At 37.3% G+C, this 14,461-nt stretch overlaps 1 protein-coding gene across 3 annotated transcripts in view; it reads left to right on the top strand.

The window, feature by feature from the left end:
- Nucleotides 1-14,461, top strand: part of EXOC6B (exocyst complex component 6B) — a 731,430-nt gene that overhangs the window by 344,249 nt on the left and 372,720 nt on the right. For all 3 annotated transcript variants that reach the window (XM_007175516.2, XM_007175518.2, XM_057558141.1), the window contains exons 9-11: nucleotides 10,424-10,507; nucleotides 10,862-10,908; nucleotides 12,281-12,401. In XM_007175516.2, the coding sequence (XP_007175578.1) occupies nucleotides 10,424-10,507; nucleotides 10,862-10,908; nucleotides 12,281-12,401 (252 nt within the window). The remainder of the gene's footprint in view (nucleotides 1-10,423; nucleotides 10,508-10,861; nucleotides 10,909-12,280; nucleotides 12,402-14,461) is intronic.

Raw genomic sequence — 14,461 nt, forward strand, 5'->3', positions numbered from 1 at the left:
TGGCTGTTAGTGTTTGCCTTATGTATTGAGGTGCTCCTCTGTTGGGTGAATAAATATTTACAGTTGTTATATCTTCTTCTTGGATTGATACCTGATCATTATGTAGTGTCCTTTGTCTCTTGTAATAGTCTTTATTTTAAAGTCTATTTTATCTGATATGAGAATTGCTACTCCAGCTTTCTTTTGATTTCCATTTGCATGGAATATCTTTTTCCATCCCCTCACTTTCAGTCTGTATGTGTCCCTAGGTCTCAGGTGGGTCTCTTGTAGACAGCATATATATGGGTCTTGTTTTTATATCCATTCAGCCAATCTATTTCTTTTGGTTGGAGCATTTCATCCATTTACATTTAAGGTAATTATTGATTTGTATGTTCCTATTACCATTTTCTTAATTGTTTGGGGTTCGTTATTGTAGGTCTTTTCCTTCTCTTTTTTTTCCTGTCCAGAGAAGTTCCTTTAGCATTTGTTGTAAAGCTGGTTTGGTGGTGCTGAATTCTCTTAGCTTTTGCTTGTCTGTAAAGCTTTTGATTTCCCCATCAGATCTGAATGAGATCCTTGCTGGGTAGAGTAATCTTGGTTGTAGGTTTTTCCCTTTCATCAGTTTAAATGCGTCCTGCCACTCCCTTCTGGCTTGCAGAGTTTCTGCTGAAAGATCAGCTGTTAACCTTACGGGGAATCCCTTGTATGTTATTTGTTGCTTTTCCCTTGCTGCTTTTAATATTTTTTCTTTGTATTTAATTTTTGATAGTTTGATTAATATGTGTCTTGGCATGTTTCTCCTTGGGTGTATCCTGTATTGGACTCCCTGTACTTCCTGGGCTTGATTAACTGTTTCCTTTCCCATATTAGGGATGTTTTCAACTATAATCTCTTCAAATAGTTTCTCATTCCCTTTCTTTTTCTGTTCTTCTTCTGGGACCCCTATAATTTGAATGTTGGTGTGTTTCATGTTGTCCCAGAGGTCTCTGAGACTGTCCTCAATGGTTTTCATTCTTTTTTCTTCTTTGCGGTAATTATTTCCACTCTTTTATCTTCCAGGTCACTTATCCGTTCTTCTGCCTCAGTTATTCTGCTATTGATTCATTCTAGAGAATTTTCAATTTCATTTATTATGTTGTTCATCGTTGTTTTTTTGCTCTTTAGTTCTTCCAGTTCCTTGTTAAACGTTTCTTGTATTTTCTCCATTCTTTTTCCAAGATTTTGGATCATCTTTACTATCATTACTCTCAGTTCTTTTTCAGGTAGACTGCCTATTTCCTCTTCATTTGTTTTATCTGGTGGTTTTTTACCTTGCTCCTTCATTTGCTATGTGTTTCTGTGTCTTCTCATTTTGCTTAACATACTGGTTTTGGGGTCTCCTTTTCGCAGGCTGCAGGCTTGTAGTTCCCATTGTTTTTGGTGTTTGCCCCCAGTGGGTAAAGCTGGTTCAGTGGGTTGTGTAGGCTTCCTGGTGGAGGGGACTAGTACCTGTGTTTTGGTGGATGAGGCTGGATTTGTCTTTCTGGTGGGCCGGACCACGTCTGGTGGTGTGTTTTAGGGTATGTGTTATCTTATTATGATTTTAGGCCACCTCTCTGCTAATGGGTGGGGTTGTGTTCCTGTCTTGCTCGTTATTTGGCATAAGGTGTGTAGCAGTGTAGCTTGCTGGTCATTGGATCTGGGTCTTAGCGTTGAAATGGAGATCTCTGGGAAAGCTTTCGCCATTTGATATTACCTGGAGCTGGGATGTCTCTGGTAGACCAATGTCCTGAACTCGGCTCTCCCACCTCAGAGGCACTAGCCTGACACCCGGCTGGAGCACTAAGACCCTGTCATCCACATGGCTCAGAAGAAAAGGGAGAAAATAAGAAAAAAAGAAAGAAAGAAAAGAAAGTTATTAAAATAAAAAATAAAAAATTAATAAAAATAAAAGAAATTTAAAGGTAATAAAAGAAAGAAAGAAGAGCACAACCAAACCAGAAAATAAATCCACCAATGATAACAAGCACTAAAACTATACTAAAAAACCCCAAAAAAACCAAAAACCCAGACAGAACCCTAGGACAAATGGTAAAAGCAAAGTTATACAGACAAAATCACACAAAGTCTGCAGCCTCATGTTGGGATGATATTCCAGAGATGCAGGTACATCAAGTTGATTCTGAAGATTTAATCTGCTGCTCCTGAGGCTCCTGGGAGAAATTTCCCTTTCTCTTCTTTGTTCGCACAGCTCCTGGTGTTCAGCTTTGGATTTGGTCCGCCTGTGTGTGTAGGTCACCTGAGGGTGTCTGTTCTTTGCTCAGACAGGACAGGGTTAAAGGAGCAGCTGATTAGGGGGCTCTGGCACAGTCAGGCCAGGGGGATGGAGGGGTATGGAATGCGGTGCAAGCCTGCAACAGTAGAGCCTGGTGTGACGTTGCACCAGCCTGAGGCACACTGTGTTTTCTCCCGGGAAAGTTGTCCCTGGATCACGGGACTCTGGCAGTGGCCGGCTGCACAGGGTCCCAGGAGGGGATGTGTGAATAGTGACCTGTGCTTGCACACAGGATTCTTGGTGGCTGCAGGAGCAGCCTTAGCATTTCATGCCTGTCTCTGGTGTCTGCGCTGATAGCCGCAGCTCATGCCCGTCTCTGGAACTCGTTTAGGCGGTGTTCTGACTTGCCTCTCCTCATGCACCCTGAAACAATGGCCTCTTGCCTCTTAGGTAGGTCCCAGCTTTTTCCCAGACTCCCTCCTGGTTAGCTGTGGCGCACTAGCCCCCTTCAGGCTGTATTCACACAGCCAACCCCAGTCCTCTCCCTGGGATCTGACCTCTGAAGCCGAGCCTCAGCTCCCAGCCCCCGGCCGCCCCGGCGGGTGAGCAGACGAGCCTCTCGGGCTGGTGAGTGCTGCTCGGCACCGATCCTCTGTGCGGGTATCTCTCTGCTCTGCCCTCTGCACTCCTGTTGCTGCGCTCTCCTCTGTGGCTCCGAAGCTTCCCCCCCGCCAGCCCCCATCTCCGCCAGTGAAGGGGCTCCCTGGTGCGTGGAAACTTTTCCTCCTTCACAACTCCCTGCCAGAGGTGCAGATCCTGTCCCTATTCTTTTGTCTCTGTGTTTTTCTTTCTTCTTTTGCCCTACCCAGGTACATGGGGAGTTTCTTGCCTTTTCAGAAATCTGAGGTCTTCTGCCAGCTTCAGTAGGTGTTCTGCAGGAGTTGTTCCACATGTAGATGTATTTCCGATGTATTTGTGGGGAGGATGGTGATCTCCAGGTCTTACTCCTCTGCTATCTTGAAGGTCTCGTTGCAAACCTAAGTCTTTCTTAACTTTTACTAATATACTTTAGGTGTATTAAAGTCTGAAAATTTACAATACTCATTGATAAATAAGGCTGATAATTCACTACGTTGTCCGAATTGGAATAAATTTTCTCTACGTTTAGAGCTGATAGAATGGATTGAGAAATCCAGCTGTTGGGTGATGTGTGTTTTGCTGTCATCAACAGAGCAAACCTTAAAGGTCAAAAGACAGTTTATCCCTTTTCCATGATATGCCTTCTGGATTGAAAATACAATCCTGAATTGATGAATACGTTGGTTGTTCACCCCTCTACTGCATGGATTCTCCTTTTTAGTGCTACCAGAATGTGGGATGAGGGGAAAGAGAGGGACCTTGACTGGCAGCACAGTTCTTTCTGTGCTGGAGAATACTCAAAGTAATAATGCTGTACAAGAGCACAGATAGGAAAAGCCTACATTATTGTGGTTTTCATTCAGTTTAAGAAGTTCAGAGAGTTCAAACACTGGGAAATGTATGGTAGGAGAATGTTCAGCCATATTTCATGCAAACTTAGTAGGCCTGTTGCTTGCCAGACACTGGCATTAATTTGTGGATGGCCTTTGAAACAGCTTTGGACCTGTTATAAATTGCCACTTCCATAAGGATATTAGATCTATAGCCAGATGAATGGCGAATTGGCCAAAGGCAAACCACAAACCAAGAAGAAAGTACTAGTCTAGAAGGGGCTCCTCTTGTTCTAGATAGAGCAATTGGGAAAATGAAATAATATAAAACAAAATATGAGGTCTGAGAAAACATACTGAATAAAATGGGACTGGGACTTTACTGGTGGCGCAGTGGTTAAGAATCCATCTGCCAATGCAGGGGACACGGGTTTGATCCCTGGGCTGGGAAGATCCCACATGCTGTGGAGCAACTAAACCCATGTGCTGCAACTACTGAGTCTGCACTCTAGAGTCCGCGAGCCAAAACTACTGAGCCGGCATGCCACAACTACTGAAGCCCATGCGCCTAAGAGGCCATGCTCCACAACAAGAGAAGCCACCACAATGAGAAGCCTGCACACTGCAATGAATAGTAACCCCCGTTCACTGCAACTAGAGAAAGCCCTCGCGCAGCAGCAAAGACCCAACGCAGCCATAAATAAATAAATACATAAATAAACAAATAAATTTATTTATTTATTTTAAAAAAGGAACAAGGAACATTATCCTAAAAATTCAGAGGGAACATGATTGTAAAAATGATTTTATAAAGGAAAATTTAGAAAATTGTTTGATATGAGGAAGACATAACCTCTATGAAATAGGAACAAAAGTCTTAAAAGAATAAATAGATAGAAAAACAACAGAATGACATGAATAGGAATAATTATAAGGAAGTGATTATTGCATAGCAGATAAAGTGTAAATATAACATAAAAATGATATCTTAAAATATCAATTAATATTTTACTCATACTTTTAATCAGTTTTCAAACGAATGCATATTGAATGCCAGTCATGTGCCAGACATTGTTCTAGGGGCTGTGAACACAACAAAAAATAAGACAAACAAGAAACTTGTTCTCATGGAGCTTGCATCCTAGTGAAAGGAGTTAGACAATAAACAAATAAACAACATAATGTCAGATGGAGATATGTGCTATGCAAAGAATTAAAAGAGGGCTATATGTTAGGCAGAACATTCCTTTTTAAATCAAGTAGTAGAAAAATCATCTCTAAGTAGTTGACATTAAAAGTTATATATTGATTACAAGAAAGAGCCAGACATGTCCAATATGGAAGTCATTATTATCAGTCTGTCCAAATACATTCGATTCTTATTATTCATGGTAGTTGTATTCTATTGGGTTGGCCTAAAAGTTCGTTCGGCTTTTTCTGTAAGATGTTATGAAAATCCTGAACGAAGTTTTTGGCCAACCCAATATAAACTGTAAACACTTAGTTAATGAATACTGGACCATTGCTGTTAGGAGAAATACAGGGTTAGGTTTCTGTGAGCTTCTGATCACAACATTTTCATCAGCCAATCAGCTCATAACCTTGATTTACGTGTGTTTCTCGTTAAAGATACCTTACTTAATACCTATTGTTGATTCATTAACATTGAATTCAACACTATAACTCATACCTGAATGAAGCTCATCTAAAATGTATTTTCTCTGTAAGGTGCATCTTGCCTTCTTGAGCTTAGGTACATGAGATAGCACTTCAGTACTATGTTTGGGGTTCATTTTAAATAGCAAAATCACCAACAAGAAGCACAAAAATGCAAGACACACAGGTGGCTAACAGGTACACGAAAGGGAGCTCTACATCAGGGAAATGCAAATTAAAATCACCATGAGATACCACCTCACCTGTTAGAATGGCTATTATGTAAAAGACAAGAAATAACAAGTGTTGGTGAGGTTGTGGAGGAAAGGGAACCCTCTTGCACTGTTGGTGGGAATGTAAATTGGTTCAGCCACTCTGGAAAACAGTATGGAGGTTCCTCAAAAAATTAAAAATAGAACTACCATATGATCCAGGAATTCCACTTCTGGGCATTTATCCAAAGAAAATAAAAACATTAACTCGAAAAGATAAATGCATCCCCATGTTGCAGTCTGCAATAGCCAAGATATGGAAACAACCTAAGTATCCATCAATAGATGAATGGATAAAGATGTGGTACATATATACACAATGGAATATTATTCAGTCATATAAAGATTTCAAATAAGGAATCTTTCTATTTGTGACAACATGAGTAGACCTTGAGGGCATTATACTAAGTGAAATAAGTCAGACAGGGAAAGACAGATACTCTGTTGTAACTCACTTATATGTGGAATCTAAATAAATGAACAAAATCCATCTGGACCCATAGTTACTGAGAACAGATTGGTGGTTGCCAGAGGCAGGGAGTAGGGGTTGGAGGAATTGGATGAAGGTGGTCAAACGGTACAAACTTTGTTATAAAATAAATAAGTCCTGGGGATGGAATGTACAGCATGGTGACTATAGTTAATAATACTGTATTATATATTTGCAACTTGCTAAGAGAGCAGATCTTAAAAGTTCTCATTACAAGAAAAAAAGTATGTATAACTATGTGGTGATAGATGTTAACTAGACTTATTTTGGTGATCATTTTGCAGTATACACAAATATTGAATCATTAAGTTGTACATCTGAAACTAATATAATGTTATGTCAATTATGCCTCAAATTTTTTAAAAAAGCACAAAAATTTGAAGAATGTGGCACTAGATAGACCATGAAAAGAATAATTGTTTATAGTGTGTGAACTGAAATAAGAAAGAAGAGTGTTGCTTTGTTCGGCCTCAGCTAGGAACATGTGCATCGGGCAACGCAAAATTTTCCCCATGCTGTGTATGTCCTTGAATGACTATGAAAGTGCCGTGAGTATTGATTTTGAGGCTACACATAAATTTTAGCCGGTAGGCAAATTTGCAAATTAGGAAACCATGGGTAATAATCAACTGTATTTCCTTCTGATTCCTGTCTCATTAAATGACACCACCAACCAATCTAGTTAACTAGGTTAGAAACCTCACATCAGCCTTCTTTCCTTCATGTCCTTTACCACATATATCCAATTGGCTTATGCCTCCTAAATATATGTCAGATTCTGACTGATCTTTTTGTAGCTAATTTTCCCTTCCTTTATTCTACTCACAATATTACAACTTCCAGGTGTCTAAAACTAGAGTTGAAGTCCAAATGTCTTAACACGATTTACAAAGTCCTCCAGCCTCGTCTCTTGCCATCCCTCTCCTTTACACCCTGAAGTTCCAGCCATGAAGAACGTCTTCCAATTCAGGGGATGTGTGGTACCTTTTTTCTTTGAACCTCTGTCTCTACAAGGAACTTTTTTTTTTTCCTTTCTGTTTACCTGGCTTATTCTTCTGAGTCATTCTTCAATTATGAGTATAAATGTCATTTTTTTCCTGAGAATCTTTCTCTAACATTCCTCCCACCCTCTAAGTGCACGTGCGCACACGCATACACACACACACTCAGACATACATCCCACTTCAATCCATAGGATTCTAATATAATTTTAATAGGATTTTAATATAATTGCTTGTTTAATTTCTAGTCTTCCGCCATAGACTATAAATTCAGTGAGGAGATTCTCAGTGTCTATCACATGGTGAGCACTTTATATACACTGTGACTAATTTTTCTGTGACATTGTGTGTATTAATTCATTAATTATTATACAGCCTTTGTAGCACTGTCATACTAATGACATAAAATGAAAGAACAACTTTTCGTTTGCCTGCCTATTGTTTTATATCTATTTGTTTATACCTTCAGTAGCTTGTGAGGTGGCTTTTTTGGTTTGTGTTTTGTTTTGTTTTTTCATTTGAGTGATTAAAGGAGCTTGAGGCTGAAGTGGCAGAACTCTATAGTTCATTGTCTATTGATCTATTTGTGAATAGGCAGGCACTTCATCATTTACTAAACTGGATTGGTCAGACCTCTATTTCTCAAATTTCTCCTATAAGCATTGAGTTGACAAAATTGGCAACGGAAATAGAATAATCAGAGGTGAATTTATTTAGCACCCACTAGGGAAAATCTAGCTCATTTTTGTAAATGGGGAAGCCAGACCTATTAGATAAATTGGTCTTTTCTTATGTTTTAATTTTATTGAAAAAGCAAAATGTATATACTTTAGAATTAAGTAGAGGTTCATGATTTGGTTTTTATATAGAATTTCATCTTGTTTATTTTCTATCATTTACAACAAATAATTAAGTTAATATAGTGTGTTCTAATTGGAAGGCTTTCCCTATATTCTCAGCTAAGTGTATCTTGGCTAGAAAGCATGTTGAAAGTGTAACGTCACACTAAAATAATAAAGGGCCTTTAGGGCTGTTAACCTTAAAATGAAAAGCCATTCAGTGTGTATAGAATGTAATTGACATTTAATAATACCTCTATGCTGTGAAATGCTGACAAGTGGGAAACAGCTTTAACAAACTAACAGGCAATTTCCACTTTTTATTTCTTAAATAGAATTATTTGCTACCTCACTAACTTATAGACTAAGAAAGCCTTGAAATAGCTGTCTTAATATTTGTTTTCATTTTTTAGGCAGAAAAATTCAGGTTTGTACAGTTATAATAACTTTAGTGTTTTAAAACCTTTGTTTTTAAGCTACCCCAGGGGTCATCAAACCATGATTTATGGGCCAAATCCAGCCTACGGCCTGTTTCTGTATGACCTGTGTGAACTTTTACATTTTTAAATGGTTGGTATTCATAAAAAAAATTATAAGAGGAGTAATATTTCATGACAGGTGAAAATGATACGAAATTCTAATTTCAGTTTTCACAAATAAGGTTTTATTGGAACACAGCCACACTCATTTATGTATTGTCTATGGCTGCTTTTGCACTACAGCAGCAGAGTTGAGTAGTTGCATCAGAGACTGGATGGCTCACCAAAGCCTATTTACTATCCTGCCCATTATGGAAAACATTTGCCAATGCCTGAGCTACACTACTGAGGCTGCATGATTTAGTACCTTAAACAGTTTTCCTGGTTTAGGGATCTAACAAAGAAGTCATGTTGAGTAAAATTCTTCAGACTTTTGGGAAGGTGAAGAAAACTGAACCAGGTATTTCATGGAGTTTATGTTCACATGGGCTGGGCTTTCTGTTTCATCACTGATTTCATCTTACTTATGTTTTAAATAAGTACTTGCGTAGTGGTTATTATTTATCAGGTACTATTCTAAAAGCTTTATAACTCTTCTAAATCCTTATTACAACCATGTGAGTTTGGCATCTCTACAAATGAGTAAACCATAGCACATCTGTTAGTGAAAGGTAAAGAGTTAAATAGTGGAAGTTAAAATAATGAAAGGGAAGTTATATAGCTAGTCATATGAGTTATACAGCTAGTAAGGGGCAGAGCCATGGTTTGAATAAAATCATTTGGTTTTAAAATCAGTATTCTTAACCACTGTGTAATGCTGTCTCTCCCTTTCTACTCTTGTTTATTTAGAAAAGTCTTGGGTTGAGAGTAGAGTTTAATAATGGGGAGCATCATGTTTTAAAAGCTTTGAGCTTATATCAGTTTCCTACGGCTCCTATAATCAAGTACCACAAACTGGGTGGCTTAAAATAAGAGAAATTTGTTCTGTCACAGTTTTGGAGACTAGAAATCCAAAATCAGGATAACAGAAGGCCATCCTCCCTCTCAGATTCTGGGTAGAATCCTTCCTTGCCTCTCTGTAGCTTCTGGTGGTGGCCAGCAGTCCTTGGTGTTCCTTGGCTTGCAGCTGCATCAGTCCCATCTCTGCTTGTGGCACCGTATGGTGTTGTCCCTGTGTTTCTGCCTTCATATAGCATTCTCCTCTTCTTATGAAGACACCAGTTATATTGGATTAAGGGTCACCCTGCTGTAGTATGACTGCATCTTAATTTAACTAATTACATCTGTAATGACCCTATTTCTAAATAGGTTCATGTTGTGAGGTCCTGGGAAGGACATGAATTTTGAGAGGACACTACTCAACCCTAGTTATAGAGCTCATGAGTTAGCTCTTGTTCTCTAGAGCACCTTTCAGTTTAAGCCCAGAAACCCTAAATGAAAAGTAGAAACTGTGAGCTAAGACTTTTCAGGGCTTTGTTTCTTCCTTTTTGGTATTAATCCTGTGCTAGATTATATTCTGTCTGAGAAGACTGACTTAATGTTCTCAGCTCCTGCCTTTTTCCTGCCTCCCTTTGGCCTTTTGGTCATGAGTTATTTGAGACTGGTTTTTATTCTGGAATGTTCTGTGAGTTTTTTTTTTTTAAGAACCATTTTCTAAACTGTTGTTATAACCTATGAGAATGTTGGTTTGTCTTTCTTGTGAATTTGTGATAATTGATTCAGAAACCAGCTTTGGTGTGTTGGAGGCTGAGTTCTGGTAGTTTCCTCTTAAGAATTTTTTGTATCCATCTCTATTGGTATTTGTAAGTGAGGTTCAATAAGTGGTAATAGTTATTTTTATTTTTCCGAAGATTGTCAGTGTTAAAATAGCAGATTTTGAGAAATGTGGGGCTGCCTCAATTCCTGACCTGGGAATTTACCATGAAATACTAGAGTAATTGGTCCAAATGTATCAACCCATTTCCTTTTGTTTGTTTTACAGGGTGCCCGGGAAACATTTGAGAACTACTACCGAAAACAGAGGCGAAAACAGGCTCGTTTGGTGCTCCAGCCTCCTTCTAACATGGTAGGATCACCACCTTTACTTTTCTCCCTTTTTCACTTTTCTTCTCTGGTATCTTTTAATTATTTTCCATTTGGGCTTCCCCCCACCCCCACCCCAAACTGGGACCACTGGATGTGACTTGCATTAAGAAAGTAGCAACTAACATCTGTTGCTTGCTATGTGTCAGACATTGTTCTAAGTACTAGATATGTATTGTCTCATTTCATCCTCACTGTAATCCTATAAGGTAGGTACTATTATTATATTTACTTTATAGTCTTCGGAATTGAGCCTTAAGAAATTAATTAACTGATTTTAACTCTCTTAATGTGTCAAAACAGAAACAATAACTTTTTTCTCTTTGCTTTGTTGCAGCACGAAACTTTAGATGGCTACAGGAAGTATTTTAATCAAATTGTAGGGTGGGTATATGTGTGTTTGTGTGTGTGTGTGTGTGTGTTTTAAATTTATACACTTTCAATAGTTTATACACTTTTTGTGAGACTTGGAAAAGTATATCAAGTGTTCTTTGGGAAATTTTTTTTCTTTTCTTTTCTAAATTCTTAAGACAAGATTTGTTTTGAATATCTGATGATTTTAAAGGACTGTCTATTCGTTTCATAGAATTATGTTGGGGAACATAATTCTATATTGTTGGGGAATCCTTTTTATGGATAAAGGGAGAAAAATATTGAATTGTAGTCTTATTATATGTGATGTTCTGTTTTTTCATTATTGTTAAGAGGGAACCAAATAATCAGTAAAAGTTGGCAAGCTTTTTTCTAAAAGGGCCAAATAATAAAGTATTTTAGGCTCAGCAGGCCATACGGTTTCTGTTAGAACTATTCAGCTTTGTTGCGGTACGAAAGCAGCTATAGACAATATGTAAATGAAAGACAATGGCTGTGTTCCAATAAAACACTGTTTATAAAAACAAGCAGTGGGCCAGATTTGTTCCATGGACTGTATAGCTTGCCATCCTCATCTGGAGTATATATACTAGTATGGAATTGCAGTTCCCAAATAAACATCCCAAATATAGGCAGCTTATTTTAATTGCAAAATAGTGACTTTGCAGTTAAAAAAAAGGGAAATAAGTTGGTTTGTTCCGTGAAATTTCTTTTTTTTTCCAAGTTTAGATTGTTGCAATGTAATTGATACCTTTGATTAAAATGTGTCATAACAATTCCCTATTTAAAGAATTGTTTTAATTAGTATGAATATTTAGGCAAGAAAGCTGAAGATACATTTTAGATGCATAAAAATTAAGAAGCCACAGAAGAATGTTAAAAAATATGTGTGTGTTTCTTTTTTTACCTTTGTAAGATATCTTTTCAACACTTTGATGAGAAAGTTTATATAAGGGGAATTATTTCGGTATTTTGTGTGTTGGAGTCTTAAAAAAAATGCGTGCTTTAACTTTCATTGTCTCTTTAGATTCTATTAGTTTTTTAAAATGTATTAACGGGCTGTTGATTTTAATGTAGTGAAATTAGCCTTCTTTACCTATAAACATTTTTCTTCCCTTTTAAATTTCTAGATAACATGGTTAACATTTAATAGGAATGTAACTCCAATTTCTGTAGAAGTTGTTAAGATGATATCATGATCAGAGGTATAATTCCAAGTCTAAGAAATCTGATTTTGTTTGTGATACCAAACAGCTTTCTTTAAGAAAAAATGACTAGTATTAACTTCCAATTTGATGGCAACTCTTAATGTTTGTCATCCCCTGATGATAGTAGTCAAACTGTAATTTCTGACAGCTGTGCTTTCTTTTCTCCTCAATCTTAGCTTTTTTGTGGTTGAAGATCACATTTTACATACAACCCAGGGCTTAGTAAATAGAGCCTACATTGATGAACTGTGGGAAATGGCACTTTCAAAAACCATCGCAGCACTCCGTACTCACTCGGTATGTAAGAAGCACAAGAGAAGTTCTTACTTCAAGCTAATTATCTATATGCTATTCAGTCTTCTACTGCTTTAAAATCATCATATGTGTATTGTTTGAAATCACCCATTTGGAGTCATCTTCTTCAAAGATATATGGAAGTAGTCACTTCAAACTGCATGTTCTCTAACACTAAGCCCACTTTTGTGAATGCTCTTTGCAATAAGAAAACAGCAGCTAACATTTTGTGATTGCTGTCTATGTCTCAGGCATTGTTATTATATTGTTATTGTGTACTGCATATATATTTCATCCTCACTTCATCCCTATAAGGCAGGTGCTGTTGTTATATTTACCCTCTAGTCTGGGGAACTGAACCTCAGAGAGGTTAAGTAACCAGCCTGATGTCACCCAGTAAGTGGTGGAGATTGGATTCAAACCTCGACGGTATGACTGCAGAGCCCATGTTCTTAGCCACTACTCCATATTGCCTCCATAATGCCTATTAATACTGATTTGGAGTTCACAGATTTATTCTTACTCTACAACATTTCAGTAAGTTGCTTAATTATGAGTTCCCATGATCTATTGATATATTTTATGATAGCATCAGTTGTTGATGATAATCTACTTTATTACAAGCAGAGAATGCTGGCTCTGAATTATTCATTCATTCAATATTTCTTGAACAAGGATTACATGTCGTCAATGGGAATACAAGAATGAATAATAATAAAGTCTTTGCTCTCAGAGAGTTATATTTTAATTGGGGAGATTCCCAATAAACAAATAAATAGGAATATCAGACAGTGATAATGCAATGCAGACAATTAAAATAGAGTGATAGATTAGGGCAACAAGGTGCCTGCTTTTGACTGGTTGATCTGAAGTGGCATTCTGAGATCTAAATATCAAGGAGTAACTATTTGTGTAAAGATCAATTAAAAGATCATTCCAGGTGAAAGGAACAGTAGTACAAGGACTTTGAGGTACCCTTATGTCTGAAGTGTTTGAGGAATAATAGTGAGGAGTTAATAATAGAAGATAATTTGGTATTTAAAAAATTTCAAGAAATGGCTCTAGTATACATCTAGTTATGCTAGCTAGAAACTTAAAAGTCATTCATAACCCTTCAACTCTCTTTATCTAGTCATTAGCAAGTGTTATAGAGTAAATACCATGTGTAAAATCTATAATTGAAGGGAGTGTAGCCATTTTAGGAAACTGAAAGATGTCCCGAGTGTTAGAACATAAATATAGAAAGCTAGGCAACTAAGGTAGGAAGTGAGAATAAAGAAGTAGGTAGGTGTCATATTATTTAGGACCTGTTTGACCCTTTAAGCAGTGGGTTGAGTGAGTATGTGTGTGTTGGGGGCAGGAGTAGGGTAAATTGGAGTGAGAAAGTCAGATTTCTATTTTTAAAAGATTGTTCTGGCTAAATTACAGATGAGGGATGAGAATGAATGTGGGGAGAACAGTTAGTAGGCTAGTCTAGTATTGCAGACAAGAGATGATGATTGCTGGACCAAGGTGATAGTAGATATAGAGAGATGTGGATGAGTTTGAGAGATTTTTAGGAAGTAAGATTAATTATACTTTCTGATGGATTAATATACAAGAGGTAAGGTTGAAAGAAGTATCAAGGTAATGCCTAGGTTTATAGTTTCCTTCCTTGGATGATAGTGTTGGTTTTGATGGTTTGGAGTGGGGAAGTCGTAAGTTACCTTTGGCTGTGATTACTTTGAGATACTTTTTGTGCTATTCAAATAGTAGGGTCTAGGAGATTGATTAATGTATGAGTTTGAAACCAAAGAGGGTATGTCGTTATTGAATGTGTTGCAAATATTTTTCTCCTTTTGTTTTTGTTGGTGGTTTCTTCTTTAGTATTTAAAATGTTAAACGTTTATGTATCTAATTATATTTATCTTGTTTTAAAATTTCTCCCATTACTTATATGTGTCCAAGGACTTGATCTGACATTTTTACCATTAATATGCTTGTGTCATAATAAAGTCTGGAACTTTTAAAAATATTTTTAAAAAGTTCTGCCTGTTCTGAGACTAAAAAACAGTCTCTTAACT

Source organism: Balaenoptera acutorostrata, chromosome 12 (genome assembly GCF_949987535.1).
Source record: "Balaenoptera acutorostrata chromosome 12, mBalAcu1.1, whole genome shotgun sequence".
Taxonomy (NCBI): domain Eukaryota; kingdom Metazoa; phylum Chordata; class Mammalia; order Artiodactyla; family Balaenopteridae; genus Balaenoptera; species Balaenoptera acutorostrata.